Below are 17,513 nucleotides of genomic sequence, written 5' to 3'. Positions count from 1 at the left end.
CGTATTTTTACTTTAGACCAAGTGGGCGTTGTACAGGGGGGGGGGGTGTATGACGCTGACCAATCAGCATCATGCACTCCTCTCCATTTATTTACTCAGCGCATAGGGATCCTGCTAGATCCTTATGTGCTGTTTTATACTAACACATTAACAATACTGAAATGTTTAGACAGTGAATAGACATTCCACGGGATGTCTATTCACAATCCCTGTACTTCGTTACTCTGTCTGTGGTAGTTACAGCAGAGGAAGCGTGATCTCGCTGTAAATGACAGGTTACAACGAGATCACGCTTCCTCTGCTGTAACTATCATAGAAACAGTAACGAAGTGCAGGGATTGTGAATAGACATCCCCCCCCCCCGTCATGCCCCCCCTCCCTGTACAACGCCCACTTGGTCTAAAGTAAAAACACGCTCCCACTTGGGCATTAAGACACTCATTAGCATAAATCTAAAATCGCTAATAAAGTGGTAAAAATAGATCTTTTTTTAAATAAAAAGCACTGCTGCCATCTACATTATAGCATCTCCTTATGTAGGAGATAGGGCACTTATAATGTGGTGACAGAGCATCTTTAAGGCTCAGAGCCCATTTTTCAAATCTGACATATTTCACTTTATGTGGTAATAACTTGGGAATGCTTAAACCTATCCAAGCGATTCTGAGATTGTTTTCTTGTGACACATTGGGCTTTGTTAGTGGTAAAATTTGGTCGATATATTCAGTGTTTATTGGTGAAAAATTGCAACATTTTGAGAAAATTTTGAAAAAATAGCATTTTTCTGAATTTAAACGCATCTGCTTGTAAAACAGATGGTTATACCACCCAAAATAGTTACTAGTTCACATTTCCCATATGTCTACTTTAGATTTGCATCATTTTTTGAACATTCTCATTTTTCTTGAGCGTTACAAGGCTTAGAACAAAAACAGCAATTTATTTTTAAAATAATTTCAAAAGCCTTTTTTTTTTTAAGGCACCTGTTCAGTTCTGAAGTGGTTTTGAGGGGCCTATGAATTAGAAACCCCCCATAAAACACCCCATTTTAAAAACTAGACCCCTCAAAGTATTCATAACAGCATTTAGAAAGTTTTTTTTAACCCTTTAGGCATTTCACAGGAATTAAAGCAAAGTGGAGGTGAAATTTGCAAATTTCATTCTTCTTGCTGAATTTCAATTTTATTAATTTTTTTTCTGTAACACAGAAGGTTTTACCAGAGAAAACTACTAAATATTTATTGGCCAGATTCTGCAGGTTTTTTTTTATAAATTCTTTTATTTTGATTTTGTAATATGAAGATCAACAGACAATCGGACAAAAATCATCAGAATACACTCAAATGTGCTATTGACCGTGGCCACAGGCCCGTTACATACAGTGCATAAATTCAATAAGAACAACAAGAAGTGCAATATCTCTGAGTGATTTTGGAAGGCATGCAGCTATGCACCCTGAACCCGCAGCGATGCATAAAACTCAATTGCAAAACAGAAATATAGTGAAGGAAACCAGAAAAGCGCAGAGACAAAAGGAAAGGAAAGGAAGGATAGACAAGTGTCTGACATACTTGAGCCTAGGGAGGGGGACCCTGAGCCATGATGACCTTGTATTCCTCGGAGGATTGAAACCTGATCCATTCCCGCCAGGTTTTGAGGAAGGTAGAATGAGACCCTTTCATTGATGCTGTGAGGTCCTCCATTCTCATGATCTCCTGGATCTTGTGACACCACATGCCAACCGACGGGGGACATGTCTGTCTCCACAACGCTGGTACACATGCTCTCGCCGCGTTCACCAAGTGGCGGACGACGGAGCGTTTGTACATGGGCAAAGGCATCTCAAACAGATGGAGCAGAAAAAGGTCTGGTGATCTTGGCAGGGAGAAGTCCGTGAATTTAGAGGAAATGCGCCACACCTCAGACCAAAAATCAGCCAAGAGTGGACAGTCCCAAAAAATGAGTAAGATTGTACCCACCTGGTCCCCACATCTCCAGCACAAAGGTGAGACCGCTGGAAACATAGCGTGCAATCTGGAAGGCACCCTGTACCAACGAGACAGTATTTTATACCCTGCCTCCTGATATCTGCTGGCCATGGAAGACTTGTGTGTCATAGTAAACAGGCGATCTCGCTGTTCAGGAGTGAACGTGAGCCCCAGATCATGTTCCCAGCTAAGCAGGTAGGAAGGGGGGTGCTGATTAGATGGTGAGACCAAAAGCCTGTATAATGTGGACAGGGAATGTCGCATTGTGCCCATGCCTGTGCATAAAAGTTCAAACGGAGAGCTATCCCGCGCATACGCCGCTGGGTTAGGTAAGCTCACCAGGAAATGTTGTAGCTGGGTGACCTGCCATGTAGAAAAGGGGACAGGGTCTGTCAAGGACTGTATGTGTGTGCCCGACATCCAACTGTCCTCCTGCATGAAGTGTGTCGCACGTCCCTGTCCTGCCCTCAGCCATAACAGGAAGGGACCACCTTCCTGCCCCGGTGGAAAAGCAGGGTTACCCAAGATCAGGTACATGGGGGAGGGGGACGGAGAGATCTCTGCCCTAGGGAATATTCGCGCCGCTACTGCCAAGGTGGGCCCGATCGTCGGGTAGATTCTGCAGTTTTTAGGAATGTCCCACATGTGTCTCTAGTGCGCTTGTGGACCAAAACACAGGCCTCAGAAGCACCTAGTGCATTTTGGGGCCTCTTTTTTTAATTAGAATATATTATAGGCACCATGCCAGGTTTGAAGAGGTGTTGAGGTGCCAAAACAGTAGGAATCTCCCAAAAGTGACCCCATTTTGGAAACTACACCCCTCAAGGAATTTTTGGGGTGACTTTTTTTAGAATAAGTTGTCATACCGGTGTACGTGAGGGAAAAATGGTTTCTGACCATTATATGAAAGGCATATGGTATTTTTTATCAGTTTTCCAAATTCCTCTTATGTGATAGCAACACTTTGAGATGCCTTTTTAGAATGAGCTGTCATGTGTACACGAGGAATACAACCATTTTTTGTCATTATATGACTTGTATTCTTTATTATTTTTTTTAGCAGTTTCTCTCTCTTCAGACTATCTGTACTTCTCTGTTTTCTCTGTCTTCTATACACTGCACATATAGAAAAGGAGAATCCTACTCTCCTATCTCTATACACAGGGGGTGCATAAGTAGGTATAGAGGGGGGGATTTTTCAACAGTCTAATTGCAATTTTGAATGTAGAAACATAAGTTGACGGCATTATTAGAAAAATAACTTGGTCCGATGAAGCCAACTTCAAACTTTCCGGTGCTTTTAACCCCTTAATGACCGCCAATAAGCCTTTTCACGGCGGTCATTAGTGGGCTTTATTCTGATGCAATAGCCTTTCTACAGCGCTGCATCAGAATAAAGTAAACAGCAGGGAGCTGTCAAATCTCCCTTCTCTCAGCTGACAGATGTAGGGCTGGGGGCATCCCTGCTCGAACGTGTGAGATTTATATTGGTATCGATCTCACGCGTTTAACCCTTCAGATGCGGTGCTCAATAGCGTGCGCCGAATCTGAGTGGTTTTGGAGAGCGGGAGGGAGCTCCCTCTCTCTCCCACCGACACCCGGCGATAAGATCACCGTGTGTCTGTGTCTAATAAAGGCCCCCAGGTCTGCCTATAGTGTATGCCTGTTAGGCTATGCCAGAAGCATGACCTAGCAGATGCCTGTCCGTTTTAAACGGACAGGCAGTAATACACTGCAATACAAAAGTATTGCAGTGTATTATAATAGCGATTGGATGATCGCATATTAAAGTCCTCTAGTAGGACTAGTATAAATGTAAAAAAAAGTTGAATAAAGTTAATTTTAAAAAAATTTGAAAATAAAATGAAAAACCCACTTTTTCCCCTTACAAAATGCTTTACTATTAAAAAAAACCCACAATAAAGCAAAAAAGTTACACATATTTGGTATCGCCGCGTCCGTGACGACCCCGACTATAAAGCTGTTACATTATTTAACCCGCACAGTGAACGCCGTAAAAATAAAATAAAAACAATGGAAAAATTTGTTTGCTGTTTAATCCGGAGTTAAAAAAAAATGTGATAAAAAGTGATCAAAAAGTCGCATCTACTTTCAAATTGTACCAATAAAAACTACAAGTCGTCCCGCAAAAAAAAAGCCCTCATACAACTGCACCGGCGGAACAATAAAATAATTCCGGCTCTTCAAATATGGAGACGCAAGAACAAATTTGAAAAAAATGGGTTTTTACGGTGTTAGGCCCCATGCACCCGAACGTGCTTTTTCGGCCGCAATTCCCCCGAAAATCCACGGGAGAATTGCGGCCCCATTCATTTCTATGGGGCCATGCACACGACCGTAGTTTATACGATCTGTGCATGGCCCGGGAGCCCGCACCGCAGAAAGAACGGACATGTCTTATTACGGCCGTCTTCTGCAGTCCGGGCTCATTGAAAATAATGGCCATGTGCATTGCCCGAGATTTGCTTGCGGCTGACAGTCCGGTGCCGGCCGACCTGAAAATCACGTGCGTGCACATGGCTACGGTCGTGTGCATGAGGCCTAAGTAGTAAAACATACAAAATCTATACAAATTTGGTATCTGTGCAATCGTAACAACATGTTGAATAAAGTTATTGTGTTATTTATACCACACGGTAAACGACCTAGATTTAGGGCGCAAAAAAAGAGTGGTGAAATTTCAGGTTTTCTTCTATTCCCCCCCCCCCAAAAAGTTAATAAAAGTTGATGAATAAATTATATATACCCCAAAATGGTGCTATTAAAAAGTACAACTTGTCCCGCAAAAATCAAGACCTTATACAGCTATGTCGACGCAAAAATAAAAAAGTTATAGCTCTTCGAATGTGACGATGGAAAAACTTAAAAAATGGCTTGGTCATTAGGGCCCAGAATGCAAGCAGGGGGAAGGGGTTGATAGGCACAACTGTGTTTATTACTCAACAGAAAACCTCCCTGCAACAGTTGAAGAACAGTTGAATCAACCCGGAGTTACAGTTTGGGCGGCCCTTTCATGTAAAGGGGTAATTGGACCGATCTTCTACAATACAACGGTTACCTCATACCTGTACCTTAACTCCTTCCCTCTTTGGCCACTTTTGACCTTCCTGACAGAGCCTCATTTGTCAAATCTGACATGTTTCATTTTATGTGGTAATGACTCCGGAATGCTTTTACCTATCCAACCGATTCTGAGATTGTTTTCCCGTGACACATTGGCCTTTGTTAATGGCAACATTTGCTCGATACCTTCAGTATTTAATTGTGAAAAACACCAAAATTTTGTGAAAAATTTCAAGAATTGGCATTTTTCTAAATTTAAATGTATCTCCTTGTAAGACAGGCAGTTATACCACACAAAATAGTCGCTAATTAACATCCCCCATATGGCTACTTTTGATTGGCATCGTTTTTTGAACATCCCTTTATTTTTCTAGGACGTTACAAGGCTTAGAACTTTAGCAGCGCTTTCTCACATTTTCAAGAAAATTTCAAAAGGCTATTTTTACAGGGGCCAGTTCAGTTGTGAAGTGGCTTTTAGGGCCTTATATATTAGAAACCCGAAAAAAAATCACCCCATTTTAAAAACTTCACCCCTCAAAGTATTCAAAGCAGCATTTAGAAAGTTTCTTAACCCTTAAGACGTTTCACAGGAATTAAACCAAAGTAGAAGTGAAATTTACAAATTTCATTGTTTGTTGTTGCAGAAATTCATTTTGAATCAATTTTATTTGGAACACAAAGTTTTACCAGAGAAACACAACTCAATATTTATTGCCCAGGTTCTGCAGTTTTAGGAAATATCCCACATGTGGCCCTAGTGTGCTTATAGACTGAAGCACCAGCCTCAGAAAAAATGGAGCACCTAGAGGATTTTGGGCCTCCTTTTTATTACAATATATTTTAGGCACCATGTCGGGTTTGAAAAGCTCTTGAGGTGCCAAAACAGTGGAAATCACCCAAAAGTGACCCAATTTGGGAAACTACACCCCTTGAGGAAATTATCTAGGTATAGTCAGCATTTTGACCCTACAGGTTTATTGCAGGAATTTATTGGATTTAGGCAATGAAAATGGAAATCCAAATTTTTTTCAAAGAAAATAATAATAACAATAATCTTTATTTATGTAGCGCCAACATATTACGCAGCACTTTACAATTTAGAGGGGACACGAAACAAGCAGACATTACATAGTGACAAAGTTCATTTACAATTCAAACCTGGGGAGTGAGGACCCTGCTCGCAAGAGCTTACAATCTATGAGGACATAAGTGAGACACAAAGTGTAATAGTGTTTGTTCTGTACAATGGTCCGGCCATTTTTATACACATGCGGTGGTAACATAAAGCTGCATGAGCCGGTCACCAGCCAGTATCCGTGTATGATGGACATGAAGAGAAGGAGTGTGAGGGAATCTTATTCTGATGACTAATCTAAAAGGAGGGCCATGGAAAGGAGTCAGATTAGGGAATGTTATAGACCTGTCTATGTGGGTTTAGCAAAATTTTTCTCATTTCCACAAGGACTAGAGGAGAAAAAGCTCTGCAACATTTATAACGCAACTTCTCCCAGGTAAAACAGTACCCCATATGTGGTGATAAACGGCTGTTTGGACACACGGCAGGGCATAGAAGGGAAAGAGCGCTATTTGACTTTTGGAGCTCAAATTTAGCAGGAATGGTTTGCGGAGGCTATGTCGCATTTGCAAAGCCCCTGAGGGACCAAAACAGTGGAAACCCCCCACAAGTGGCCCCATTTTGGAAACTACACCCCTTGAGGAAATTATCTAGGGGTATAGTTAGCATTTTGACCCCACAGGTTTTTTGCAGAAATTATTGGAAGTAGGCCGTGAAAATGAAAATATACATTCTTTTAAAGAAAATATAGGTTTAGCTAATTTTTTTTCTTATTTCCACAAAAACTAAAGGAGCAAAAGCACTACAAAATTTGTAAAGTAATTTCTCCCAGGTAAAACAATACCCCACATGTGGTCATAAACGGCTGTTTGGAAACACGGCAGGCCTTAAAAGGGAAAGAGCGCCATTTGGCTTTTGGAGCTCAAATTTAGCAGGAATGGTTTGCGGAGGCCAGGTGCATTTGCAAAGCCCCTGAGGGACGAAAACAGTGAAAACGCCCAAAAAGATACTCCATTTAGGAAACTACACCCATTGAGTAATTCATCTAGGGGTGTAGTGAGCATTTTGACCCCACAGGTGTTTTATAGAATTTATTGGAATTGGGCAGTGAAAATAAAAAAAATATTTTTTTTTCTTCAAAAAGACGTAGCTTTAGCGCCAAATTTTTCAATTTCTCAAAAAATAAAGGAGAAAAAGAACCCCAACATTTTTAAAGCAATTTCTCCCGAGTACGGCAATACCCCATATGTGGTTATAAACTAATTTTTGGGCACACGGCAGGGCTCAGAAGGGACATCAGGAGCATAGTCAGGTGGTATAATAATGGGGTAAACAATAAAATAATCCATAGATGTGTGTTACGCTGTGAAGCAATCCTTTCTGCACAGGCCGGCGTCGCACTGATAAATGGTGTCTTTACTTATCCCCCTTTTGGTCCACACTTCGCACATTTCCAGTTTGCGGAATTTTGCTGGGAAGTGTTGTCCTGGTATAATACGTGCACCCTCGCTTCCAGCAGATATGTTTGGGCCCTCCCCTTCCTGGTTCCCTAATTTTAGGACCCCGATAAATCGCCTCTTGAAACAGACGAAATGTACCCCTCTGATCTGCACGACCGCATATTTTTCTTTCCTGACATATTGGAGCCTTAACTAATTTTATTTTTTCATAGATGTAGTGAGAACCATAACTTTTTTTAATTTTTTTGTCGAGGGAGCTGTAGAGGGGCTTGTTTTTTGCAAGACGAGCATTAGTTTTTTATAGGTTACATTTTTGTATACATGCGACTTTTTGATCACTTTTGATTTCCATTTTTGTAGGGCAAAGTGATAAAAAACAGAAATTTTGGCATTGTTTTTTACAGCGTTTTTTATGCCATTCATCGCGTGGAATAAATAACATAATATTTTTATAGTTTAGGCTGCTACGGACGCGGCGATACCAAATATGTATGGTTTATTTATTTTTTTCAATAATAAAGGCCTTGATAAAGGAAAAAGGGCGATTGTGGTTTATTTTATTACTTGAAACTTTTATTATTTTTTTATTATTATTTTCTTTAGTCCCACTAGGGGACTTGAAGGGCCAACGGTCAGATTGTTTTTTCTAATACATTGCACTACCTATGTAGTGCAATGTATTAGATCTGTCAGTCATTCACCGACAGCAAGCCGATTAGGCTTCGCCTCCGGGCGGGGCAAAATCGCCTTCCGTAATGGCAGACAGGAGGCCATTGTTAGGTCTCCTGTTGCCATAATAGCAGTCGGCAGTCGTGCAATTGCAGGGCACAGCTGCCGATTTGCTAACAACCACGAAGATGCAGCAATCGCATCCGATCCCTGCATCTGAGGGGTTAATGGCAGGGATCGGAGCTAGCTCCGGTTCCTGCCGTAACAGGTGGATGTCAGCTGTAACATACAGCTGACATCCACCGCTGATGACGCTGGCTCATCTCCTGAGCCGGCGCCATCTTGCTGTCAGCTACGGAAGCCTTTCAGGCCCCGTCTCCGGGTTTTCCGTTGCTGGGGTGTCGATGAGCTGCAAACACCTTGAATGCAGCGATCGCTTTTGACGGCTGCATTTAAGGGGTTAATGGTGGGGATCGAAGTTAACTTCGGTCCCCGCCATTACTTCAGGATGTTAGCTGTAAGATACAGCTGACATCTGGGGATGATGGCACCGTCTCCGATTCTGAGCTGGTGAGATGAATTTGTTGTAAGTATACGACATTTTGCGGGAAGCACTGGCTTCAATGACGTATACTTACGACAAATGTCGGGAAGGGGTTACATGCTCCCAGAAAATGTAATGCCACAATTATAGTTGGAGCATGAAAATGAAGACTTCTATTATCAGGAAGATGGAGCCCTCCACACTATGCTTTAGCGGTGCGTAATTTTCTTGAAGAGAAATTACCCAATAGGTGGATAGATAGACGAGGCCCAGTTGAATGAGCACCAGACTTTACCCTGATAGACTTTTTACTTTTGGAGAGTTATGAAATAAAAGGTATATTCAAGAAAACCACGCACGGTTGAGAAAATGATTCGGTTCATAAAAGAATCTTGCCAAAAAATGAATGCCAATAAAGAACTTTGTGCCAAAGACAGAGCTTGAGTGTAAAAACTGGATTACAGCAATGTGTAAATAGTGAGGGCCGCCATTTTGAGCTTATGAGAGACTGTACTTAATTGTTTTGTTGTTCTATAAATAATAATTGAACTATACCTATAATATTTACCTATTTAAACTGTATATCTACTTATGCACCCCCTGTGTATATATGTATGTATGTATATATATATATATATATATATATATATATATATATATATATACACACAGATAGATAGATAGATATACACAGGTAGAGATATATATATATATATATATATATATATATATATATATATATACATACATACGCAGGACCCGCTGTCACTGAATCAGTCAGTACGGAGTCAGGATGGATTCAGTGAATAGCGCTAGATACAGCTGCTCTGTATAGAGAATACAAAGCAGCTGTATCTCAAAAAGTAAAACCATTTTTTAATAAAAAGTATTTATAAAATTGCACCAAACATGCTGACTAACTTTTTAATTTAAAACAAATGTTAAATTGGTTTACATAGCCTCTAAGGTCAGGGAGAAACCGAAAAGTGACCGCATTCATGAAGATGCCATCCATAAAGTGCAATATTTCGACCCACACAGAGGACTTTGTCAAGCAAGGGTTTGTGTGGGTCGAGACAATGCACTTTATAAGTGAGTGATTGACTAAAGACACTGGCATGGGAAATCGCAAAGAATACTGAAGCTTATACAAATGAGGTAGCTAGTACTTTGGCACGTTCATGTCTAATGCTGAGCACGTGAGTTGTGGGAGCAGAGATCAAATTGTGCAATAAGTGCATGTTCAGACTAGTAGTCACTTGGTCACCTATGCCTCATACATCCTAGATGAAACAAAGTGCTGTATTTTTTGCCATACTTTCTGTATTTATGATCTAGTTTATTTTTATTCAAGGTCAATCTCAATTACCTAGCGAAGCTAGTTTACGTTGTCTAGCACTATCTGTTAACAAAGAACCGGAGTCCGTGTTTTCACCTCCGATCCCAATTTTAAATCCAAATTTCGACCAGTCGATATTGAAGAAAACTACTAAACCTCTTTCTGCATCGTCACCCCTGTGTTCAAGAGAGTCATCTGAAAGAAAGAAGAATTTCTTCGCATTTTCTGTGCAAAACACACCTCTTGGTTTACCAGATATTGCATGTCAAGATCAGCTACCAGTAAAGAGCTCAGTCACACCCTTATCTATTAAAAAAGAACCTGTGCTGTCTTATACAGATATCACGTCTACATCAAGGCCAAAAGTTGCAAACGCTACTTTAGTGACATTAAGTCATTCAGATATCAATACCAGTGATATTTCTCCTACATCAAGTTCACATCATTCATGTTCAATTCAATCTACTGCAGAATTATACTCCTCTTTTAGAGAAGTGCCAAGAATGGTCGCTACTAACGTTCAATCAGTTCAAGATCGGTTTTACACATCACAGGAGAACTCGGATTTCTCACCATCTGTTGAAGAACAAGCAATTGCTTCCTCAGTTTGTATTTTCCCAACTAACTACAACAAGCCATCTCCAGAACCCTCTCTTAAGTTGTCTCGACCTGATAAGTTAAAACCCTGCACTGTTTTCGATGAACTACACGTGTCCATCGCTGGCTCATCTGTAACTTGTAAGTATTTTTCTAGTTCAAACTAAAGATATCTTATTATTGGATTTAGTTTAACTGCTGATGCTTAGATTCTGGTAAACCATGTCTTCATTTAACCCCTTTAGAACTTATATTTCTGTCAAAAGAGTGGTGTGAGGGCTTATTTTTTGCGGGAGGAGTTGTAGTTTGTAATGGCACAATTTAAAGTACCATATAATGTACTGGGAAACTGATTAAAAAAAATCTTTGCTGGCTGAAATTGGAAAAAACAGCGATTCCTACATTTAGTTTTTGGTTTTAATTTTTACAGCTTTCACCATGTGGTAAATACGACAATTTAACTTTTTTTCTGCGGCTCAATACGATTACGGTGATACCAAATTGATACAGTTTTTATATTTTACCACTTTTAAAAAAATAAAAACTTTGAATGACCATTCCAAGAGCCATAACTTTTTTTATTTTTCAGAGGATTGAGCAGTATGAGGGCCTATTATTTGCGATACGAGCTGTAGTTTTTATTGGTACCATTTTTTTGGTACATACAACTTTTTGATCCCTTTTTTTTTTTTTTTTTATATTTTTTTAGAGCTAAGGTGACCAAAAACAGTGATTTTAGCCTCCTAAATGTTTTCGTTTTTACAGCCTTCACCGTGCAAGTTAAATAATGGTTTATTGTAATAGTTTGGACTATTACGGACGCAGCGATATCATCCTTATTATTTTTTAAACTACTTTAGAGGAAAAATGGGGAAAGGGAACTTTTGTTTTTAACTTTTCATTTATATTTTTTCCCTACTAATCTTATTAAACTTTTTTTTTTTAAACATTCTATTAGTCCCCCTAGGGGACTTGAACCAGCGATCGTTGGATCGCTGGTACAATATACTGCAATACTAATGTATTGCAGTATATTGTCATTTTTACAGGCTTCTGTTAAGCCGTGCCAGAGGCACAGCTTAAGAGGCGAGTGGAGGCCTTCATTAGGCCCCTGGTCTGCCGTGACAACCATTGGCACCCCCCGATTGTGTTGTGGGGGCGCTGATGAGCTGTTGGAGAGAGCTGCCTCCCTCTTTTGAGTGCCTCAGATTCTGCGGTCACGATTGACTGCAGCCTTTGAGGGGTTAAACAGCCAGTAACAGCGCGATCACTGTTCCTGGCTGTTAGTGCCAGTTGTAAAACACAGCTAACACCCGCAGCGTATGGAGCGCGCTCCATACTTCCCCATAGCGCTTATCACGTACATGTATGTGATTATGCGTTAAGGGATTGTTCACATAAGCATGTTTCAAATCTGTATTTCTATCCATATTCTATTTTGGTATGCAATCGTATTTTTGAATAATAAAAATACAGAAGGGAGTACAGACCTGAAATATGCAAGCAAGAACTAACCCGAAGCCAAAGACCACATGCGTAAACTATAGACTACTATAAATAGCTATCTATAGTTAAACAACAGTTAGGTATTTTGGTTAACCCCTTTACGATCACCACCGGGTGATCCTGCTCTATACGTTTCTGGTGTCTGTTGTATATTACAGCTGACACGCTGCTCTAACTGTTGGGATTGGAGATAACACCGATCCCAGCTGTTTAACCACTTAGATGTCGTGGTCAATAGCGACCGCTGCATCTAAGCTGTTACAGGGAAGCGGCCCCTCCCAACAGCCCGATGGTTGTTATGGCAGCCAGGTCTGCCAGCTTTGTGCTTTTATTAAGCCCTTCCAATATAGAAGTATTGCAGTATATTGCGCAATGATCCATCACTGGTTCAAGTCCCCTAGGAGGACTAATAAAAAAAAGTTAATTTAAGGTTTTGTTTTTATAAACAAAAATGAAAAGAAAAAAAAAAATAACTTTTCGCATTTCCCCCCCAAAGTAATGTAAATAACAAAAACCAAACTGGTATCGCCACGTCCGTAAAAGTCCAAACTATTACAATCTAACATTATTTAACCCGCATGGTGAACGCCATAAAATAAAAATGCCAGAATTGCAGTTTTTTTTGGTCACCTAGCCTCCCACAAAAGAAACTAATAAGTGATTAAAACGTTGATTGTACCCAAAAATGGTATTCGTATAAACTACAGCTTGCTCCGCATTATATGGTACATGAAATTATGCTATTAGAAACCAACTCCTCCCACACAAAAAAAGCCTTGATATGGCTGTCAATGGACAAATAAAAAACGTATGGCTCTTAGAAGATGAAGAGGGAAAAGAGAAAATGAAAAATCGCCTGGTCAGTAAAGGGTTAATTTGATGCTTGTTGACATTTTTAGGCTAGCAACCGATACATATTTTTCTACCCTGCGCAGCATAAGGCTCCCTAACATTATCGTCTATGGCTAACAGAGCCATGACCGCTATCCCTTTTCAAAGACCGGTGAATTCCAACAGACCAATCGACTTTTTGGTATTTTTGACAGTTCGACTTCTGTTGCACACTGTGCTATTCTTGCTGTCAAAAATACTATAAAGCCCAACAGAATTTCTAAAGGTAGCAGAACCACGAACTGAAAGATCAGCGAAAGAGGAAGCCATCTGGTGCAAAGATGTGATTTAAATTTCTAAACAATGGCGGAGTTTAACTTTAAAGAAATATTGTAAATTACACAGACAAAAATGCTAATATATACCTAAGTTCTGGATGATCGTCTATGAATTTCTGTGTTTCATAAGACACACTAAAGAGTCTGGGTCACCCTTCAGTGGCAAAGTTGGGCAGAGTACAACCATCATCTGTGTACTTAGCGTCTTCCATCACTGCAAATAAAAATAAGCTTGTTCCTGCAGCGGAGAAACCAAGAATTTCTCATTTGAATTGTCCTCCTTCTCCACTCAACACATATGATGCATATCGTATAACATTTGGAGGAAAAAAGAACATGCATATTTCAGAAGTGATTGCAGAGGTTGTTAAATTTGCTGAAACCAAACCAGTTCTTAAAGGTAATACAATGTTTTTATGATCATTTTTATCACTATTATAAATTCAAAAATTATAGGGGTTGTGACACACACATTTATGCCATTTCCACAGGATATGCAATACATGTCTGATAGGTGCGGCTCCCACCTCTGTGACCAGCACCTATCTCCTGAACAGGTGTCCCCCACCCCCCGACCCTGGTTAGGTGTTCGCTAGCCGCCGCATCCAGGTGGAGCATAGATACATAGACAGAACGGCAATCCGAAAACAGCGTAACTCAATGAGCTACGCTGTTTTTGTAACTCCCATATAAGTGAATTGGAGGTTTGGAAACAGCGAAGCTCGCCCTACTACGCTCTTTCCGTAACTCCCATTCACTTGTAAGGCAGTTACAGAAACAGTGCAGCTCCGCTAGCTACGTTTCCACGTTCCCATCCTTTACCGCACCTTTGCTCCGCCTGGATACGGGGGCTAACACCCGTCCCCCCCCCAAGACATGACATGGGGTCTGGAAAACCCGTTCAGGAGATTGGTGTGGGATGGGCATCTATCAGACATTTATAGCATAAATGTTTGTGGTGCACAACCCCTTTTTAAGGGGTGATCCGACTAAAATAAAAACAATTTATTTTGCTTTTCTAAAATGTAAAAACTTTGTAATATACTTTTTATTTTTCAACCCTGTACAGATCGCAGGTATTCATTTCCTGTCACGTGGACCCAGAAGTATGGAGCTGCTTTTCTTGCTGTAACGCTCTGACACAGTCTCCTAGAGGGGGGGGGGGAAGAGTTCCCCCCTCCTCACTGCGTGTCGATGACTCATATGAAGGGGTTGGCTGCCAGGCTTAATTAATCGGCTAAGCATACTCTGTCACGGCTGAGTCATAGACCGAGAAGTAGGCTGGCTTAACTAATTAATTGAGCCAGGCAGCCAGTGCCTTCATCCGTTTCATCGACACACAGAGGAGGGAGGAGCTAATTTTCCCAGGGAGCCTGTGTCAATGCGTCACAGCGAGAACGGCAGCTTTAAACTTCTGGGTTCACGCCACGGGACTAAAAACCTCCGTACAAGTTTGAAAACTAAAGTATATTACAAAGTTTCTTCATTTCAGAAAAGCAAAATAATGTTTTTGGTTTTTTTATCAGTTCTCCTTCAGGAGAAATGTCTTTGTCTTCCTATTTCCAACAGTTATAAATGATAGTATAAACTTGTGGCGCCAGGGAAATTTGCTAAAGTTGGCCATACACTTTAGATAGCGGTCTGCCAAATTAGCTATTCCTCCCAACTCCCCATACACGTGTTTGCTCGTCTGAATGTGCATGTGTTTTCAATGGGGATATGCGAAAAGGCCGCTGCTAGACTTCACTGCTCATCTCCTGTGGGAACAATTGATGAGGCATGGTCAAAATCGATGGTGAAGAGTCGTGACACCCCATGCACTTAGATAGTCCGCCGGTCCTGCCGAAGACGGTGTATGAGCACCTATAGGCTGGGTTCACACCTCGTTTGTAAGTTGCAATGGCAAATGGATTGAAACCTATGGGTATGTCTAGACTTTGTATCCATGTGAATATAAAGAAGTAAAATAGTTGGTTAAGGCCTCATGGACACGAATGTGTTTTTGCGTCCGCAATTCACCCGCATGTCTGCGGGTGAATTGCGGACCCATTCATTGCTATGGCACCATGCACACGACCGTGGTATTCACGGTTCCTTCCAGGACCGCAAACATGAGCCGCAGAAACTCAGGACATTTCTTATTACGGCCCACAAATTCGCTATGGACTTGCCCATAGAAGTCAATGGGCCCGTGGAAACTGCGGATACACCTCCATGTGACATCCGTAATTTGTGGATTTGCAGAAGTGTTGCGAAGCGATGACAGGAAGTCAGCATCCTTGTTTTCCTTGCATTTTTTTTTTTATGATCCGCATTTTATGGATAACACACGGATGCACTATGGATGACATTTCATCATCAAAATACGGACCATGATCCGGGAATTTGCGGACCAGAAAAACACTACAGTAGTGTGCATGAGGCCTAAGAGTTGCATCCCCCCTTTCTTTTCCTTTTTTTAAAGTATAATTTTTCGATGCTTTTTTTTGGTCACATGGGATAGGTGAAACGTGTTTAATAACACTGTAATTATCATGGGGAAATAAACGTGGTAATTTGCGGTAATAACTAATGCAATTTTTGCCCGTGCCACACACTATGGGTGAGTATCGGCATTTGTGAATACACGCAATATTTTTTTTTAAACCACCAAGAAATCATTGGTGCTTTGAAAAATCGTTGCCAAGGATGTGATGGATATTTCCCATCGTTTTGATCCATGCTGCTGGCAGGCAGGTGTTTCCTCCCCGCAAGCCAGGGAATATTGTTTTTGTAAAGGGCTTTCTTGGGAGCCTGGTCTAGTTAGTAACATTTACATGAGGCATTGCTATGTGCCGCATTTACCAATCATGCCGCCAATAAAAATAATTTTCCATTGTGGCATGATCAATCAATGATAAAGAATAGTTTTATTATTCTAGCCCTGCATTCACACTGGCCAGTTATGGTCGCTCGAACAAGTGAATCGTGATGACGGTTGGCCAGTATGAATGAGAGTTTAACAGAAAAATGACCTGATGCACCGACTGCCTTTTCTTCACATTTGCATCAAATAGTGTTGTTTTGGGACAATATTCATAATTTTTCTTATTATTTTAGGAATGGACATTAACCAGGTGGTACGGATATTGATTCAAAATAGAATTGAGAAATACAGAAAAGGAAGCCACAACATTACTCCGTGAAATTCTGTTTTCCACAGCTTAACAAAATAAAGAATTTGTAGATTTTGCTTGTTATAATGTTTCATGTTTTTTTAATGTGTCTGACATTCAATATAGTTTTAATAAAGTATTTTATTTTTTCTTATTGCAATAGGAATTTTAAAACTTTGTCATGGCTGAAAATAATAATCCAACCCCTTTTTCCTCTTATCACTGTTGAAGGTCCGATATCTCATATACATCTTATTTTTCAGACTATGAGCTTATAAATGTTAATTATCTTTTATTTTTCCTATACGCTTTGCTTAAAAACTCTATTTGGTTCAATCACACTTAATAAAAACACCAAAAAGTACTGTAGAGATACAGCAGTGATCCAGGAATAGATATATTCAGGGAATGCTCACGTACTAAAACAAAACTGTAACGATTGACGTAAGGAAATATTGGCAACGCCGCAGGCAAAGACTAACATAGGTAAACACATGATGGGGAGAGTTTGTTCAAATCTCAATGCTTAGTTCATGGCTATCTCAGAGAGCCGTGTGTTAAAATGAGCTGAATTCACACATCATGTAGTTGTCGCAGAATTTGGTGCAGTTTTTAAATCTGCAAAAAAAAAACGCGATGTGTGAATACCGCATCATAGAAGCAAATCTCAAGGAAAGGGTAAAAGAACGCGTGGTTTACCATGTATTGAAATCTCAAAAATAAATTTAAAAATTCAGTCTCGTGTTTCTTGGGTCTATAGGCTTAGTGTAAGTGGCCCCCAACTTCACACTTGCTGACTTAGAGAAGTGCCAACTAGCAGTCTGTATGGCATTTAATATATACATGTAATATGTTTATTTTTTATCATCCTCAAACTTGTCAGGCCTCAACCACACATCTGTGGCCATTTATAAGGCCACAAATCAC

General features: G+C 40.4%; 1 protein-coding gene across 2 annotated transcripts in view; it reads left to right on the top strand.

The window, feature by feature from the left end:
- The window catches only part of LOC142651752 (uncharacterized), a 296,323-nt gene extending 279,650 nt beyond the window's left edge, over positions 1–16,673 (top strand). For both annotated transcript variants that reach the window (XM_075826806.1, XM_075826805.1), the window contains 3 exons: positions 10,175–10,897; positions 13,676–13,831; positions 16,531–16,673. In XM_075826806.1, coding sequence (XP_075682921.1) covers positions 10,175–10,897; positions 13,676–13,831; positions 16,531–16,616 — 965 coding nt within the window. In that variant the 3' untranslated portion in view covers positions 16,617–16,673. The remainder of the gene's footprint in view (positions 1–10,174; positions 10,898–13,675; positions 13,832–16,530) is intronic.
- The last annotated feature ends 840 nt before the right edge of the window (positions 16,674–17,513 follow it).

Source organism: Rhinoderma darwinii, chromosome 5 (genome assembly GCF_050947455.1).
Source record: "Rhinoderma darwinii isolate aRhiDar2 chromosome 5, aRhiDar2.hap1, whole genome shotgun sequence".
NCBI lineage: Eukaryota > Metazoa > Chordata > Amphibia > Anura > Rhinodermatidae > Rhinoderma > Rhinoderma darwinii.
Note: the sequence above shows the minus strand (reverse complement) of the source record. Positions and strands in the feature narration are given on the sequence as shown.